Genomic DNA, 14,560 nt, shown 5'->3' with positions numbered 1-14,560 from the left:
TTAGTGACCAGAAAAAAGCACAAGTTTGATCTAGTGTTTAATTTATCAGCTTTACTTTTGAAAACAGTTGACCAACAGTTAATTTTTTATCTGAAATGTTTTTTTCAGTATGTTTTATTGTGATGAAAAAATGCTACTGCATTCTCCTTCATATTTGAGACTTAAAAGTGTCCTTAAGGACTTGTGCGTTAAGATCTTTATGAAAAGCAGGGTTTTCTTTGCAGTGTGGATGTCATGAGTATTAATATGACATTGTTAATAACTCAAAGCCATTAAATGTCTGATAAATTTGCACATTAAATGCATGCAAGGCATGTGAGGGTGTTGATTTGAGGAGGGAGTAGGATGCTCTTGTACACTCTTTTATACAAAACAATAGTGAAATGAGGTTTTGGGAGAGGAACATTGTTGTTACTGTTGGATTCTGGCTTTAACAGGGATTATTTTTTTATGTATTGTCATTTCACTATCATTTGGATACCGAGGCATAATATTGCGTGCTTGTGTCTTCTGCACTGTTACTGTCGAGGAATGGAAAGTGGTTTTTTTTAAAAATAAAAAAAGTCTTTCCAAAATCGTTGCGTGAAAACTTCAAGTGACTTGTTGGCAGAGCATATTCCAGTCAATGTTAGAAAATCTAAATGATCTGTTCATATTTATTACTTGCAGGGAGGAAACTACTCCCAGCTGATGGGCATACTTTCTTTTGTCAAGGAGACTCTTGTGTTAGCACAAAACATAAGGCCAAATGCAAGGAGAGCTAGGGATCGAGTCTCCTTTAATCTTTGTCTCAATATTAGTGGGTGTGAAGTGAGCATTTTTCAGTTCAGTAGCTACTACTTAGATATGACAGTAACATGGAGGTAATTACTCTTTCAGAGCTTGCATTGTGTAAGACTATGTCTGTTTTCACATGGGAGACCTTTGCCTCAGTAAAACCCCCAGAATTTGAGTCTGCTTTTACAACTGCGCTTCTGCTTCTTCTCAAAGCCTTTTCAGGCAGAGGATCAGTTCTGAAAAATGCTGTGGCAATTTCTGAACCCATAGGAGAAAGAAGTAATGAAAGTTGAGCGTGGCTAAAAGCAGCCGGTGATATTTGTCAGTTCACTGTGAGAAAGAGTGAACATAGTATCGCTTTCTACATTTTTGCAGTTTATTTTTTTTTCAACCAAAACCTTCTAAAAAAGTGAGTTTTAATATGACTAACTGAAGGAGATAAGAGGAAGAAATGTTTTTTGCACCAAGTAACCTTTGAATTTACTAACAGCTGGAGGAGGAGTGTAGCAATTCCCTCATGCCTCTGTTTTCATTAGGGTTTTTGTTAGCAGGAAGTGGAAAAATACACATTAATAGTGTGAAATCATTGAGAGAAAGTGTCTTTCTGCGTACTTGCTAGGTTTTTGTAATACTAGGCTCTTTTTCTCCTGGCTTGATTCCAGCTGTTAAAACACTAGTTTATACCAGGCATTTCTGGTATTGGTTCCTACTGGCATGAGCTTGGAGTTTTTTACTACTGAATTTCTAATTTTTTTTAAATACCATTTCACAAGATAAGATACTCCTGGCTTCCAAGCGATTACAAGATCAGGATATTGTACACAGTCTGTTTTTCCTATTTAGTAGCCTTTTAAGTAGTCATTGGCCAAAGGCAAATGTCCTGTCTGCCGAGTTTCGGAAACCACTGGAATCATCCTGGTATATGTGTAACTGGATCAGTGACTGGAAGATCTGTTTAGTAGCCATAATTTGCTTACATGGCAGAAATTTTTTTTAATCATTATGTGATTTAAAACCCCTCTAGCCACAGCAATTTAAAAGTAATTTTATTCTTGAAATATCATGCACAAGGAAAAAAAGAGATGGCATTGTTCTAAAACTATTGTGCATTTTCTGTTTAATTCAGTCAAATGTGTTCAAGTATCACTGGGATCTTTTTTCTTTTTTTTTTTTTTGAAAGTATGTATTAATTTGCATAAGGAGATGTAGATTTTTCTGTAATAGTGTAGAGAATCAAACTGGCATGTCTGGTTAAGTTTTTGCTGTGTAGCCAATAAACAGTAATAAATTGAGGCCAATGTAGCTTCTGTTGCATGCAGGTCATTTTTCGCTTGAATATATGATATGGTCCATGCATACAGTAGATCTAAATAAATACTTACTTCAGAGAGGCCTAACTAGAATGTCTTCACTATGTACTGGGTTTTTTTTTGATGGATTGTGCTTGACTTCTCAAGGCCTTTTCATTTAAATCAAGGTCAGTGGTAGTAATCTCTTGGTGCAATGTCAATCTCAATTACAGAGCAGATAACATAACGAAATTGAACTGCGATTCTATGTAGAAAAATTTCAAACAAACTTAGCCTGCCATTTGACCTAAATAGAAATGTATTTTCATAATTAATGTATTTGAAAATATTTAGGTATAAAGTAGTGCAATGGTGTTGAATAGTGGTATGTCTGTAGCAAAAATACTGGAAAATTCATGTTATTTGAAATACTTTTAATAGTGGTCTATAGTTACTTCAATTTTTGATAACAACTTTATTTCACACTGGAAATAACATGGAATTCTGTCCATTTTCATGTACCTGCTGTCTATGAAATGACTCCTTCGTAGTTTATTTACGATCAAGGTGGGAGGGAAATTTAATGTAATTCGGAGCACCTTGAGACTGTTGTTCAAGTGAACTTACTATTTTCAACATACTGCGCAGTCACTGTAAGATCTCTGCAAGACACCAGGTATCATAAAGGAATGTCAGATCTTCTAATTAACAGCAGAAAAATACTATTTGAAGTTGCAATACAGAAGGATGAAAACTAGATCAGAAGTGTAAATCTAGTGGGAAATAATAGATAAAAACAGTCGAAGTGTCTGGATGCTTTTGGTTACTTAATAATAGTTTTCATATGTAAAAATAAGTGCGTTATCCCACAGTCTACAGACATTAGGTTCTCTTTTTTTTTTTTTTTTTTTTTTAGAAACTTGGGGAGACTCTTTAAATGTGTGACCCAAGCCAAGGGTTACGCTTTGATAACAAGACCATCTGTATTATCAGTGTGATATTGCAGAGCACTTGCAAGGCACATTGAGTCTCACGTTGTCACAGATGCATTGTTCAAGCTTAAATGAAAGGGGGAAGAGTTGCTTTGTAATTTTGTGGGTTTTTTTGGTGTTCTTAACTGGTTAGGTATTACATTTGCTGAGTCTGGTAAAAGCCTTTTGGCATCTTTGCGCCCCCATCTCAAGGTTTTTTGCTTCCTTCTCTGAGGTATATAATTACCCTTTCCTTTGGCCAGCGCTTACCCTCTGCTGAGACAGAGATCCACTGTATGGTGGAGGAATAGCTAAGGAATAAACTCTAGGACTTCTTTACAAATTTAAGTTAATGGTCCTTAGTTATGATGTATTATGACCTCCTGTTTTTTCTTTCTATTAATAGGATCTGGTTTTACGCTAAAAGTTCAAATAAATGACATCATCAGTCATCAGTACCTGCCACAAGCGGTTGTAGAAGTGTTTGTTAACTACACGAAGACAAATTCTACTTTTACTGGAAACAATGGAGCAGTATTAATAAAAGTTCCCTACAAATTAGGATTAAGTTTAACTATCGTGTCGTACAAAGATGGCTACATGTTAACACCTTTGCCTTGGAAGACTGGGAGAATGCCAAGTACGTAAGCGTCTTACAGTCCTATTATTAAACTGTATCTGTCAATAATTAAATTTCTGTCTTCCTCAGCAGTCTGGGTAGTTACTGTCAACTGAAAATGACTGAATGAAGTCAGTCAAGGGAGGTGGTGCCTGTCACTGCAGATGTAAGGGTGAATGATCTGTTAGACTTGTCAAAATTCTTATTACTGTGAAACAGAAAATAGCCCTTTTTTACTCTTAAGTAGGTTATATTGTGATGTCATGAGTGTATTCTGAGGAGTTGTTTACCTGGACTTAGCAAAGGGCTGGTAATGTGTTTTGACAAAAATCATGTTGTCTTTAGAGATTCCTGGAGTGCCAATGCTTTGAGTCCTGTATAACAAGTATAACCTGTTGTTACAGCTTCCTTTCCACAGTGCTTCCTTACGAGTTTTCCTGTTTAATTATTGCATGCTCTTAAACAAGTTGTATGACTTTGTTTAAAAAGGGATAGACTCGTAAGAATTCTAGCCACTTGTTTATCCATGGAAGGCATAAGACAATAGCAAAGATACAACAGAGGTTTCCCTGCCTAATCACTAAAATTCTGCTCTGGACAAAAGTAGTAATTTATTTATCCAATCATCATATACTCTCTTTAATTGCTCTATTCACTATTCCTTCAGGATCTGAGATCTTGCAGGATTTTTTTCAGTTGCACAGTCTAACAGCTGTTATCACTTTCCACAGTATACTCGTCTGTCACGCTTTCATTATTCCCACAAAGTCAAGCTAATATATGGCTGTTCGAAGATACCGTCTTAATTACTGGAAAACTGTCTGGTAAGTTCAGTGTATGTGGACCATAATGTAAACACTGTGATAAAAAAAAAGCATGTTCATATTCTCATGTAATACCTATGTACTCAAAGCCAGGTTTTCAGTTAATTGTGTAGCTGTATGCGTGGCTCTCAAAAGTGCTAGACTAGAAATACACAAATGGTGGAGAAAATGGGTGAAAACAGGTTGTTATGCTAAATGGATTTCTGAGCAGTAATTAAAACAACGTTCATGTGTTTTACCGTTGCTAAGAAAAAATATTACTCTTTTACAGATGCCAAATCTCAACCAAGTGTTCAGTTTCCAAAATTCCTAATCAAGCTTCCAACAAATCACCACATAACAAATGTTACAGCCTATCTGACAGTGCCAGAGCAATTTTTGAAAGTGGACAGCTCCCTTTATGCAACAGGAATTCTTCTAAATAAATCAGGTTTGTAAATATGTTGTTTAAGAATTTTTTTGACAGAAGAAATCATCAAATTATAGTGCATATGTGTGCACAGTGTTTCAGAAAAACATATGCTTAAATTAAAAAGTCCTGAACCTGCTTCCATTGCATTAAATCACAAAGCTTTGTTCTATAGGAGTAAGCTATAAATATATCAGGTAAGTAATTGATGTAACTCTTTATCTTGTCTCGTGTAGTATGAGAAAATAGCATGTCTTACTAGACTGAAATACTTCAGAATCTGCTTTACATGTACATGTGTGTGCATATATGTGTACGTTCAGGATTTCATGAAACTGTGCAACTAGTTTAGTAAACACATTAAAAATACGGTTTTTATTTTATAGTCAGGAGTGTAGACTAGGTGACCCTAAAGAAATCAGTGAACTGCAGCAGTTGACTTCAGCTGTGGGGTTTTCTGCGTTTTGACTAGAATGATTGTCTCAGGGAGCTTTACACCTAGTGTAAAGATTGCATGGAAGCTCTAGTTTGGCTTACAGACAGTTAATCTACATAAGGCTGTTTGAAGCCAAGTAGTCACTATGTATACAGCACAATTGTAATAATGTTTTTCTGTACATCTTTTTCACTGGAGAAGCATTAAGTGGTTTCATGAGTCGTCATACCTTTGCTCATAGGTAATTGGATCTTTTAGTATTTGTCACTTTATCAGAGTTTTTTATTTGCATAAATACAGTAGTCACTGGTAGATTGTACTGTGTGCAGTTCCATCTTTTGTTCTTTTCTTTCTGTTCCCAGTGGATCTGAAGCCATGAGGCTCTTGCATTCATTGCAGTGCATGAGGAGGCCACTATATGGCTTATTTGAACTTATCATGCTCTCTTCTTTAATTTTCATTGAATTAAAATCATCATATATTTTGATGTCTTGATTTAAATATTTCAAAACCTTTTTTATCTGTATCTCACCTCTTTAAATGTAAAGCATAAGAGAATAAGCAGTGTTTCTCCCCTTCAGGTTTTCCTTTCGATCTGTCTGACATGTGTTTTAAATTATTTATATGCTCCTAAAGGAATAGGCTTCCTTTTAGGGCAGGTGGAAGCTAATTGATATCTGATGCACCAGGAGTTTTTTCACAAGCAGCTTCTAACAGCTTGCATAGATTTAACATTATTCTGGTACTTAGTAATTCTGCTTCAGCTTCTTTCACTATCCTGTCATATTGTGCATTCTGAAGTATTTGCAAATTAGTGTAAGGAAAACAAAAGAAACAAACTTTCAAGCTTCATTGTAAAGCTTTGTATATGCAATATCTCCTCTGAATGCTTAGACAAGCCTTGTGATTAATTGTTCAGTTCATTATAACTGCCAAATTAGGAAGTTAATCCTTACAGGAAAGTTTAAGAGGACTGTTCAACTAAGGAGAAATACAGCAGTCCTATGTTTGCATGTGTTTTCAGTTTGGTTCAATGTTCTGTATATTGCAGTTATGCAAAAATTCTTAGGTTAACCTGTATTTCGCATACGTTAGCTATTTTGTAATCAAATTGTCTGAGGGGAAAACCCCTTCTTCCCTCATCCCCAAACCAAGTTTTGCCTAATCATTGTTTCTACAGTCAGCATTGAACCTGTATGTCAAAAATCTGGTTCTCTTTTACGGATTTGATATAGAAATGACTAGTTTTTATTTTAATCACAAGATTTTAAAAGTCTAGAGGAGAATTGTAAAATCATAGAATGGTTTGGGCTGGAAGGGACCTCAAAGACCACCTAGTTCCAACCCCCCCTGCCATGGGCAGGGACACCTTCCACCAGACCAGGTTACTCCAAGCGCCATCCAACCTGGCCTTGAACACTGCCAGGGAGGGGGCAGGAACAGCTTCTCTGGGCAACCTGTGCCAGTGTCTCACCACCCTCACAGTGAAGAATTTCTTCCTAAGATCTCATCTAAATCTCCCCTCTTGCAGTTTGAAACTGTTACCCCTCGTCCTGTCACTACCCTCCCTGATCATGAGTCCCTGCCCACTTTTCCTGCAGGCCCCCTTAAGCACTGGAAGGCCACTCTAAGGTCTCCCTGGAGCCTTTTCTTCTCCAGGCTGAACAACCCCAACTTTCTCAGCCTGTCCTCACAGGGGAGGTGCTCCAGCCCCCTGAGAAGAAATGATTTTTATTTGACCAAGTTGTGACAGCTGACTGTGTAGCTCGATGTGAATGGGGGCTTGCTTTTAGTTATAATGAGGTAGATGCTTAATTCTAAATATTTTTTTTTTAAAAAAACCACTATGAATGTAGAATTACAGACAAGATGTTTCTCACATTCAGGTTTTAAAAGCATGGAACTAGCTCCTCTTGCTGCAATATGTGTAAACGTTCTTTTGACTGGAAAGGAACTGAAAGTAAACGGTCCCGTTCAGATTACACTCCCTCTTCCCACAAGTACTGTAAAATCTGGAGATGCTATACCTGCATGGACATTTGATATGAAAACTGGTAAGTGGGCTAAGTTGTTTGTTATTCTGCATTTTAGCACATGTATATGGTTTTGGGCACATGACACTGTATGTCATGGAACAGTGGTGGCACTATATATGAGGTAGTGGGAAATAATCACAAATGTTATTAGGGGTTCTGTGCTGGTTTTTGATTGATTAGCTTGAATTGTTCAAAGGAATTTCCCTGCTTTCTTTAGTTCAAAAAGCTTTGGCAAAATTTATTAGCATTCCTATTGAACAAATTTTTAAGGTAGTTGATTTTTATTTTCATGGGAGGCTAAGGATTCAGGGAACATATGTTTTAGGTGGTGATAAATTTTAAAACTGGTAATTTTGTGAATGCTTTCTTCAAAGAAAACAGGTCTGAATTGAAGATTTGGATGCTTTGTTTCCTAGAGTATAGCTCTAAAAACCCTTTGACACTAAAACTGGAATAGATATTCCTTCAGTTAAGAAAAGCAATTCATAAAGTGAAATGAAGGCAAAATAAGTTATCGAAGGAAACAACATAGTTCTTACAGTATGCATGGGAAGAGGAGGCTGGGGATTAGACATTCTAAACCTTTTGTGATCCCTTCATGTCTATTTTTAGTCAAGAGAGAGTAATGAGCTACATGCACTTTTATCCCATTTAGATGTCCTGTATTAGGTGTGTGTGCATTAGTGCACTGATTGTCTTACATTGTACCCTTATACTTTCCATCGCACTTCATCTTGAAATATGCAAGTGAGTGAAGAGTTAAGTATCTTACTCCTTATTAAGGCAAAAGCTGTTGTTCAGCTGTTGGAAGTAGTTGTTTACATGTTAAAGAAAGAAACTGATCGTCTTAATGAAGAACAACCGAAGAACATTGATTTGAATTAGGAACGTGCTAATAAAAAATTGGCCAAGTTGTCTTTTGGGAAAAGTCAGTAGCATAAGTTTTGGCATAGAAGATTAAGTCTGACTATACACCTAGAGTACTTCAGAGGAACAAGTGTTGATGAGAGAGTGTTCTTATCAAAGAAGGGGGCTTAATGTGATGTAGTAAAATAGCACAAGTGGGTTCAATTTCTTGCTGCTGCACCCACTTTTGCCAGCTCCTGTACTTATCTGTACCTATGCTGAGCTATTTTAACTCACTGAACAGAAAATTAGGTCAACAATGTTATTAAAACCAAAGGTTGACAGAGTTAGAGCAGCTTGACACAGGGTAAGGTTAGAATGTAAACCAGTGTAAGGTGTGTATGTGGGTCTTGAGGGGCCTACTCAAAATGCCGACTTAGGGATGTTGGCCTTGGGGTTGAGCAGGAGTGTGGCATGCTGACCCAGTTAAAACAGTTGGGGTGTTTTCCTATCAGGGTGTACTCTGATAGAGGTTCTGTAAGGGTAAGTTGCTTGTGATGGGTGCTCACTGAGGTGTAGTGTTTGCATGGACCATTCACTGCTGCTTGCTGTGGAGAGGACAAGGAGGACTGTGGACAAGGAGACTTTTTGGGCATAACTCTTAACTTCCACTTTTTCTTCCACTTCCTCATCTCTGCTCTACATGAACATATGCAACTGTATTTACTGTTCTGCATGTTTATTATTATGTAATGTTTATTTTTACCTTTGATCTGACATGTGCGAAATGACTTTTTTTCTAAGGTAACTGAGTAATAGCAAGGTATTCCTTAGTCAAGGTTTTAGTGATTGAGGACAGCTGAACACCTCAGCTTTCCAGCAAGCATTCAAGAGTGTCCATAAGTAGCAGCAGGCCCTCATCTAAGCTGAATGGAGAGATACCACTGCACTGAACAATGAGGCTCTGGCATACAAGATCTTGCGTGTGGGATGTCCCCAGCAAGACACTGGTCCACAGTTTTAAACTGACGTCCTTGGGTAATGTGCCGTAGTGGTAATCAGCACTTCCATGTCAGTATTGATAGTGGTAAGGGAACAGGTCTGTGCAGGCTGATGGTATGCACCAGAAAAAAAGGTAGAAACTGCTTTCACATGTCTGCCTGTGCAGTGTTCTCTGGGGTTACACAAAGCATAATAGTACTGAGACTGTTCCTGGAAAATTAGCTTTTGTAATTACAGTCCAGCTGATGTAAATGCAAATGCAGAATTTGTTGATGTATATTGAATGTGGTTTCCTTCTTACTTTGCCTCACTAGTACCAAAAGTACTTTGTGGATTTTAATATAATTACAAAAAAAAGAAAGCTTGCATTGCAACATTAAATTGAGAATGATATCTTTCCGTTTGTGTGGCAGTAAATCATAGAGAATATGTGCTTACTTATAAATCACATCTTAATGTTTTCCTTAATACATACTATTTTTTATGGAGTATACTGGGGGGGGAGATACAATTTACTGAAGAGCACAACAAAGATTATGTAGCTTCTTATAGGTTTGTTCAGTCTGGAGACCTAGAGGTTTTTTTGCCTTTTATGTGGTGTTTTGTGTTGTTGTTTTTTTTTTTTTATCTGCTTCTAAGCAGCCAGGACAGAGAATTTGAGGATCTGTTGTTGTTGCCTCCATATGAGAGTTAGGGATGGAAGACTCTTCCAGCTGATCTTGCTCCTGAGTCTGGACAAGAGGTTTTCTAGATAACTGAGAAACCACCTCTTTCAGGGCTCTAGGTGGCTGCTGCTGCTATTCCCCTCTGCCAGCCATAGCAAGCACCAGGAGAAGGCTGCAAGTTTTACTTATGAATGATAGTGTGTCTGTGTGTGTCTGTGCGTGCGCATGTATGTGGCACGTGTCAGTTCTCATCTTTACCTCCTGTCTGGTAGATACTTCCTTTTGCTTTGCTGAAAGAAGGATTCTGGAGGAAAATTGAAATTATAGGGTTTATATGAATTAGACTTTTTGCATGCTTTGGTTATTGTTGCTTTAAAGCTGGTGGTTCTCTCTCCCTCTCAGTATTTGCAGTTTGAAAATGTAAAGTTGTTTACATGAAGTTGTTTTCTGTCCTTAGAATTTCACAGATGGCCCACAATAACTGTGTTCAAGTGCGTTCAATATAATTCTGTCTCTTCTACTGCATGCTTTATTAATTGTAGAAGCTGGGATCCCATAATACGTGTCCTTTGCATTGCCAAACAGATGGTGTGGAATCTGCATCCTAACAAGAGACCTTCCTAGGGCTAACTGAACTGTTACTGCCTTGGGGAAGGGAGGATGAGAGAAACATTCAAGACAAATATTGTTTATCCTGTTGTAGCTTTAGATTAAAATACTTCCCACTAAGTGCTGCTAGCTAATGTTAAAGTCTTATTCATAGGCTTAAATTACCTACTCCTTCATTTTTTTTTAGTCTTGGCCTTCATACATGCTTAAGCTCATATAACAGAATTTTTCAGATGATTTGTGTACATATCTGTGAAAGACAATTGTTCATAGAAAATGAATTATATTAAAGAATTCTGTTAAGTGATGTTGATGCTTTGTTTCAAAGTAAAAGTCCATACAGGGATATTTGCCATGAAATTGTCAAGAGAGAAAGTTTGCATGATTAGCTAAAGCTGTGTAGCAAATAGTGTACAGGTCAGAAGTTTCAGTTTTTCTTGTGACTTTGTGTATTTTTCGTAATAGCTTAATTGCTAGTGGTTTGAAGTATGGAAGAATCCTGCATGGCATATGCAATATTTTGTCTTTTTTTGTTTGTTTTTCCAGGTGCTTGGGTAAGCCGTGGGCTAGGAATGGTGAAGGAAGCAGATGGTCAGTTAGTATGGACATACACTGCTCAACACTTAGGCTACTGGATAGTAGCTCCACTGCCTGGAGCAAGAGGTATTGCAACAACTGGCAAAGAAATTACTGAGTAACCCCAGTAACAATGCATCCTAAAGCTGTCGGATTGGCTGCTTTATTTAACAACAGAAAGAGAAAAACGGCATGCAATTTCAATGGTTGGATAACTTCTGTTTGAATCCTGATAGTGTGCCTTTGTGCATATAACCATTTCCTAGAGCTTCAAATGCTATAGGGGGAAAAGTCTGGACTGTATTTGAACTTGCATGTTTATACTAGTGCCATCTTTTGGAAGAAACCTGCAAGGGAACTGTGACTATGGAGATGTAAAAATCAGCAGGACTGTATCACTTAGTGTTGAGCATCATGTATGACAGGAGGAAATACAACAAGAAAATTAGTCTTTGAGTGAAATGATCCCAGTGGATTCTGGTTTATATGGATTTGTTGCGTGTTTTGCAGAATTATATGAAGGGGTTCTTTTCGGAGAAATACAATGTCAAAATTTAAAACCAGATAGCACGTTCTGACAAGCACTACATAAAAAATGTAGACCATGTTTCTAAGTCAATTTGGACAACTAATACAAATGTAATGTGGCTGGAACTGAGTAGATGTCATGATAAGGCTTCGGTAATTGAGATGAACCTTGAAGATCCATTATGTTGTAACCACTGCATATTTTTCTAGTTTGCTGAGATGGTAAGGTGAAAAGGGAAGGATGAACATAGTGCCATAGGAACACAAAATCACTGGGAAGAGAGCAGTTTAATTTATTGGCTACAGCTCTGCATATCAAGTGGAATTACTTGTTTTTGAGAACTAATTCTTGTCTGATTTTGTTTGACAATCTAGAATCCATTATAAGTGCGGTTTCCAAGGACATAACAGCCTATCACACAGTGTTCCTTACGGCCATATTGGGAGGTACCGTTGTCATTATCATTGGATTTTTTGCCGTTCTTGTTTGTTACTGCAGGTAAGCAGAAAGACAGGCTCTAATAAGCTCAGCATGAATGGGATTTAAGGTTGATAAAATAGTCTTGAAGCTGAGACTTTTTTCCTTAGCTAAACTATAATGTGTAGCCTAATATTCATTCCTTCAAAAATTACAGTTATTACAGAAGTTAATTTTAGATTTGTGATGTCACATTACACTAACTTCCTAACCAAAATCTAATCTTCAGCTCTGATAGACAACAGTCTAGTATTGCCTAGTATGCTTTACAGTCACCTTGCATCTCTTTTGCGTAGGGATAAATGTGGTCGGACACAAAAGAAGGAGAAAAATACAACTAAGCTGGAGGTCATAAAAAAAGACCAGACAACATCAACAACTCCTGTAAACCACATCAATGCTGTCAAAGGCTCTTTGAAGTTGGAGGATAAGTCACAGTCGTATACACTGAAGATTTCTTCATACAGCCCTCAAAAAAGCATGTCCATAGACATGGAAGATAGAAAATCACGAGACAATTTTAAAATCTACACAGAGGATGCTTCTTATCAGTCATTCTGTCAGACTGATCAGTCAAGAAATTCAGGCCATTCATTGGAGCCTAATGCTGGAGTTAGGCATTTACAGCAGCCAAAGCATAGTAACATTACTATTTCCCAGGCTTCTAGGGACATTCAAGACCAAAACAGATACCTTTCACTGAAAGAGGAGATGTATGGGCTTTCCCATATCCCAGAACATCTAATGCATATTTACAATCAACCTATTGCTATTCTTCAAACCTCTGACCTTTTCCATTCCCCAGAACAATTGCATGCTGCTAAATCAGCAACTTTGCCAAGAAAAGGGCAGTTAGTCTATAGCCCCATGATAGAACCCATGAATCGTGACAGTTACGTGCAAACATTACCAAAAATGCCAGTGCACTGTCTTCCACAGCCTTCTGTCTGCAGAGATGAAAACAGTACATTAGATGGTGAAGAGGGCTTGCCTTCTCAAACATCAAACTGGGGCCGGTACACTAATAGCTTACTGGAATCTGTCTCTGTTCCTGGGACATTGAATGAAGCAGTTGTAATGACTCCGTTCTCATCTGAACTTCAAGGTATTTCAGAACAAACATTATTGGAACTCTCTAAAGGAAAACCATCTCCACACCCTCGAGCATGGTTTGTGTCCCTGGATGGAAAGCCAATTGCTCAAGTGAGGCATTCTTTCATAGATCTGAAAAAAGGCAGAAAAACAGAGAGTAATGATACCAGTCTGGACTCTGGGGTGGATATGAATGAGCATCATCCTGGTAGGAAATTGGAGAGAGAGAAAACTTTCATTAAAAATATGCCACATTCTAAGATCCTTTACTTGGAAGATCTGGATCTGAGTAGCAGTGAACGTGGGACCACTGTTTGCACGCCAGAGGACCAGGCTGTGAGGCCCATTCTGGAAGGAGGGAATGGGCCAGTCATAGAACAGCATTATGAAGAAGGTCTAAGAAGAAAAACTGTGTCAGGAAGTCATGAATCTGGTATCCCTTCTGCTAAAAAAAGGGATAGACTGTCTATCATGAAAAGAGATAGCAAAACCAATATCTGGAAGAAAAGAGAGGAGAGGCCGCTTATTCCTATAAATTAAAACACAATGTGCTTTGTGTTGTTGCTCTCCCTGCTGGTTGTTGACCTCTTGGCTGCTTCTGTAATTCTGCAGTGTTGGGTTTACAAGGGAAATGTTGTTTTCTAGTATCAAGAACAGTTACTTTTTTTTTAATACACAGGTTGAGTTACTAAACTTCAACTGGGCAATCGATATTCAATGTGAACTGAAAACAGGGAAATGCTACTGTTAAAACTTTCCAGTTCCTAATTTTGCTGGCAGTATAGGGAAGGCTCACATTTTAATTAGCCTGTCATTCTTGGATGCACCTTTGGGAATGCACAGTGAGAAAGGTAGGCACGTGTTAGTTTTTTTTGTACTTGTTGCTAGTGCATTGGTAGACTCGTTAAAGCCATTCCTCAGCCTTGTTCCTCATCAATGTGACCATCTGTACAGTATTTTTTTATGTGAACTTTTCTAGGGATCTGTTACTACTTCTTTGTATAATGTAAAATGTTTTGTCAGTTAGTTGCACGACACCAGCAGATGAGCTCTGTTGGATTTATCAACAGAGCTCTATAGCCCTCCCTGTGTGCCCATCCATGTGCAAAAGGTTGCCATTCCATAGAGCAGTGGCAGAAAGGGGAAGCGTCTGTGACTGCTGCACTTCCTGGTCCCCGCTGTCTTAAGATGTTGCCCATCTGCTTTGTTGTGAACTGTGGACTTTGAAGACTGACATCTGCTATGAATTGTCCACAACCAGCAGCAAAGGACTGGTTCTGGTAGTGTTCGAAGCTCCTGCTGCTACTGATCCCAGTGTCTTGTTTTGGCTTCCTTGTCAGTTAAGATCTTCTCTTCTGCATGCTGTTGGGCGAGTTGTGCTCCACAACGTAGTCTTGAATCCC

General features: G+C 38.0%; 1 protein-coding gene across 1 annotated transcript in view; it reads left to right on the top strand.

Moving 5' to 3' along the window:
* The window catches only part of FAM171B (family with sequence similarity 171 member B), a 32,146-nt gene extending 18,449 nt beyond the window's left edge, over positions 1–13,697 (top strand). The window contains exons 2-8 of the mRNA XM_086465987.1: positions 3,444–3,677; positions 4,388–4,480; positions 4,752–4,910; positions 7,212–7,379; positions 11,030–11,146; positions 11,963–12,086; positions 12,362–13,697. Of these exons, the coding sequence (XP_086322113.1) occupies positions 3,444–3,677; positions 4,388–4,480; positions 4,752–4,910; positions 7,212–7,379; positions 11,030–11,146; positions 11,963–12,086; positions 12,362–13,697 (2,231 nt within the window). The remainder of the gene's footprint in view (positions 1–3,443; positions 3,678–4,387; positions 4,481–4,751; positions 4,911–7,211; positions 7,380–11,029; positions 11,147–11,962; positions 12,087–12,361) is intronic.
* The last annotated feature ends 863 nt before the right edge of the window (positions 13,698–14,560 follow it).

The sequence above is a fragment of the Leptosomus discolor genome, chromosome 5 (assembly GCF_034619465.1).
Source record: "Leptosomus discolor isolate bLepDis1 chromosome 5, bLepDis1.hap2, whole genome shotgun sequence".
Lineage (NCBI taxonomy): Eukaryota > Metazoa > Chordata > Aves > Leptosomiformes > Leptosomidae > Leptosomus > Leptosomus discolor.
This window is presented reverse-complemented; position numbering and strand designations above follow the sequence as displayed.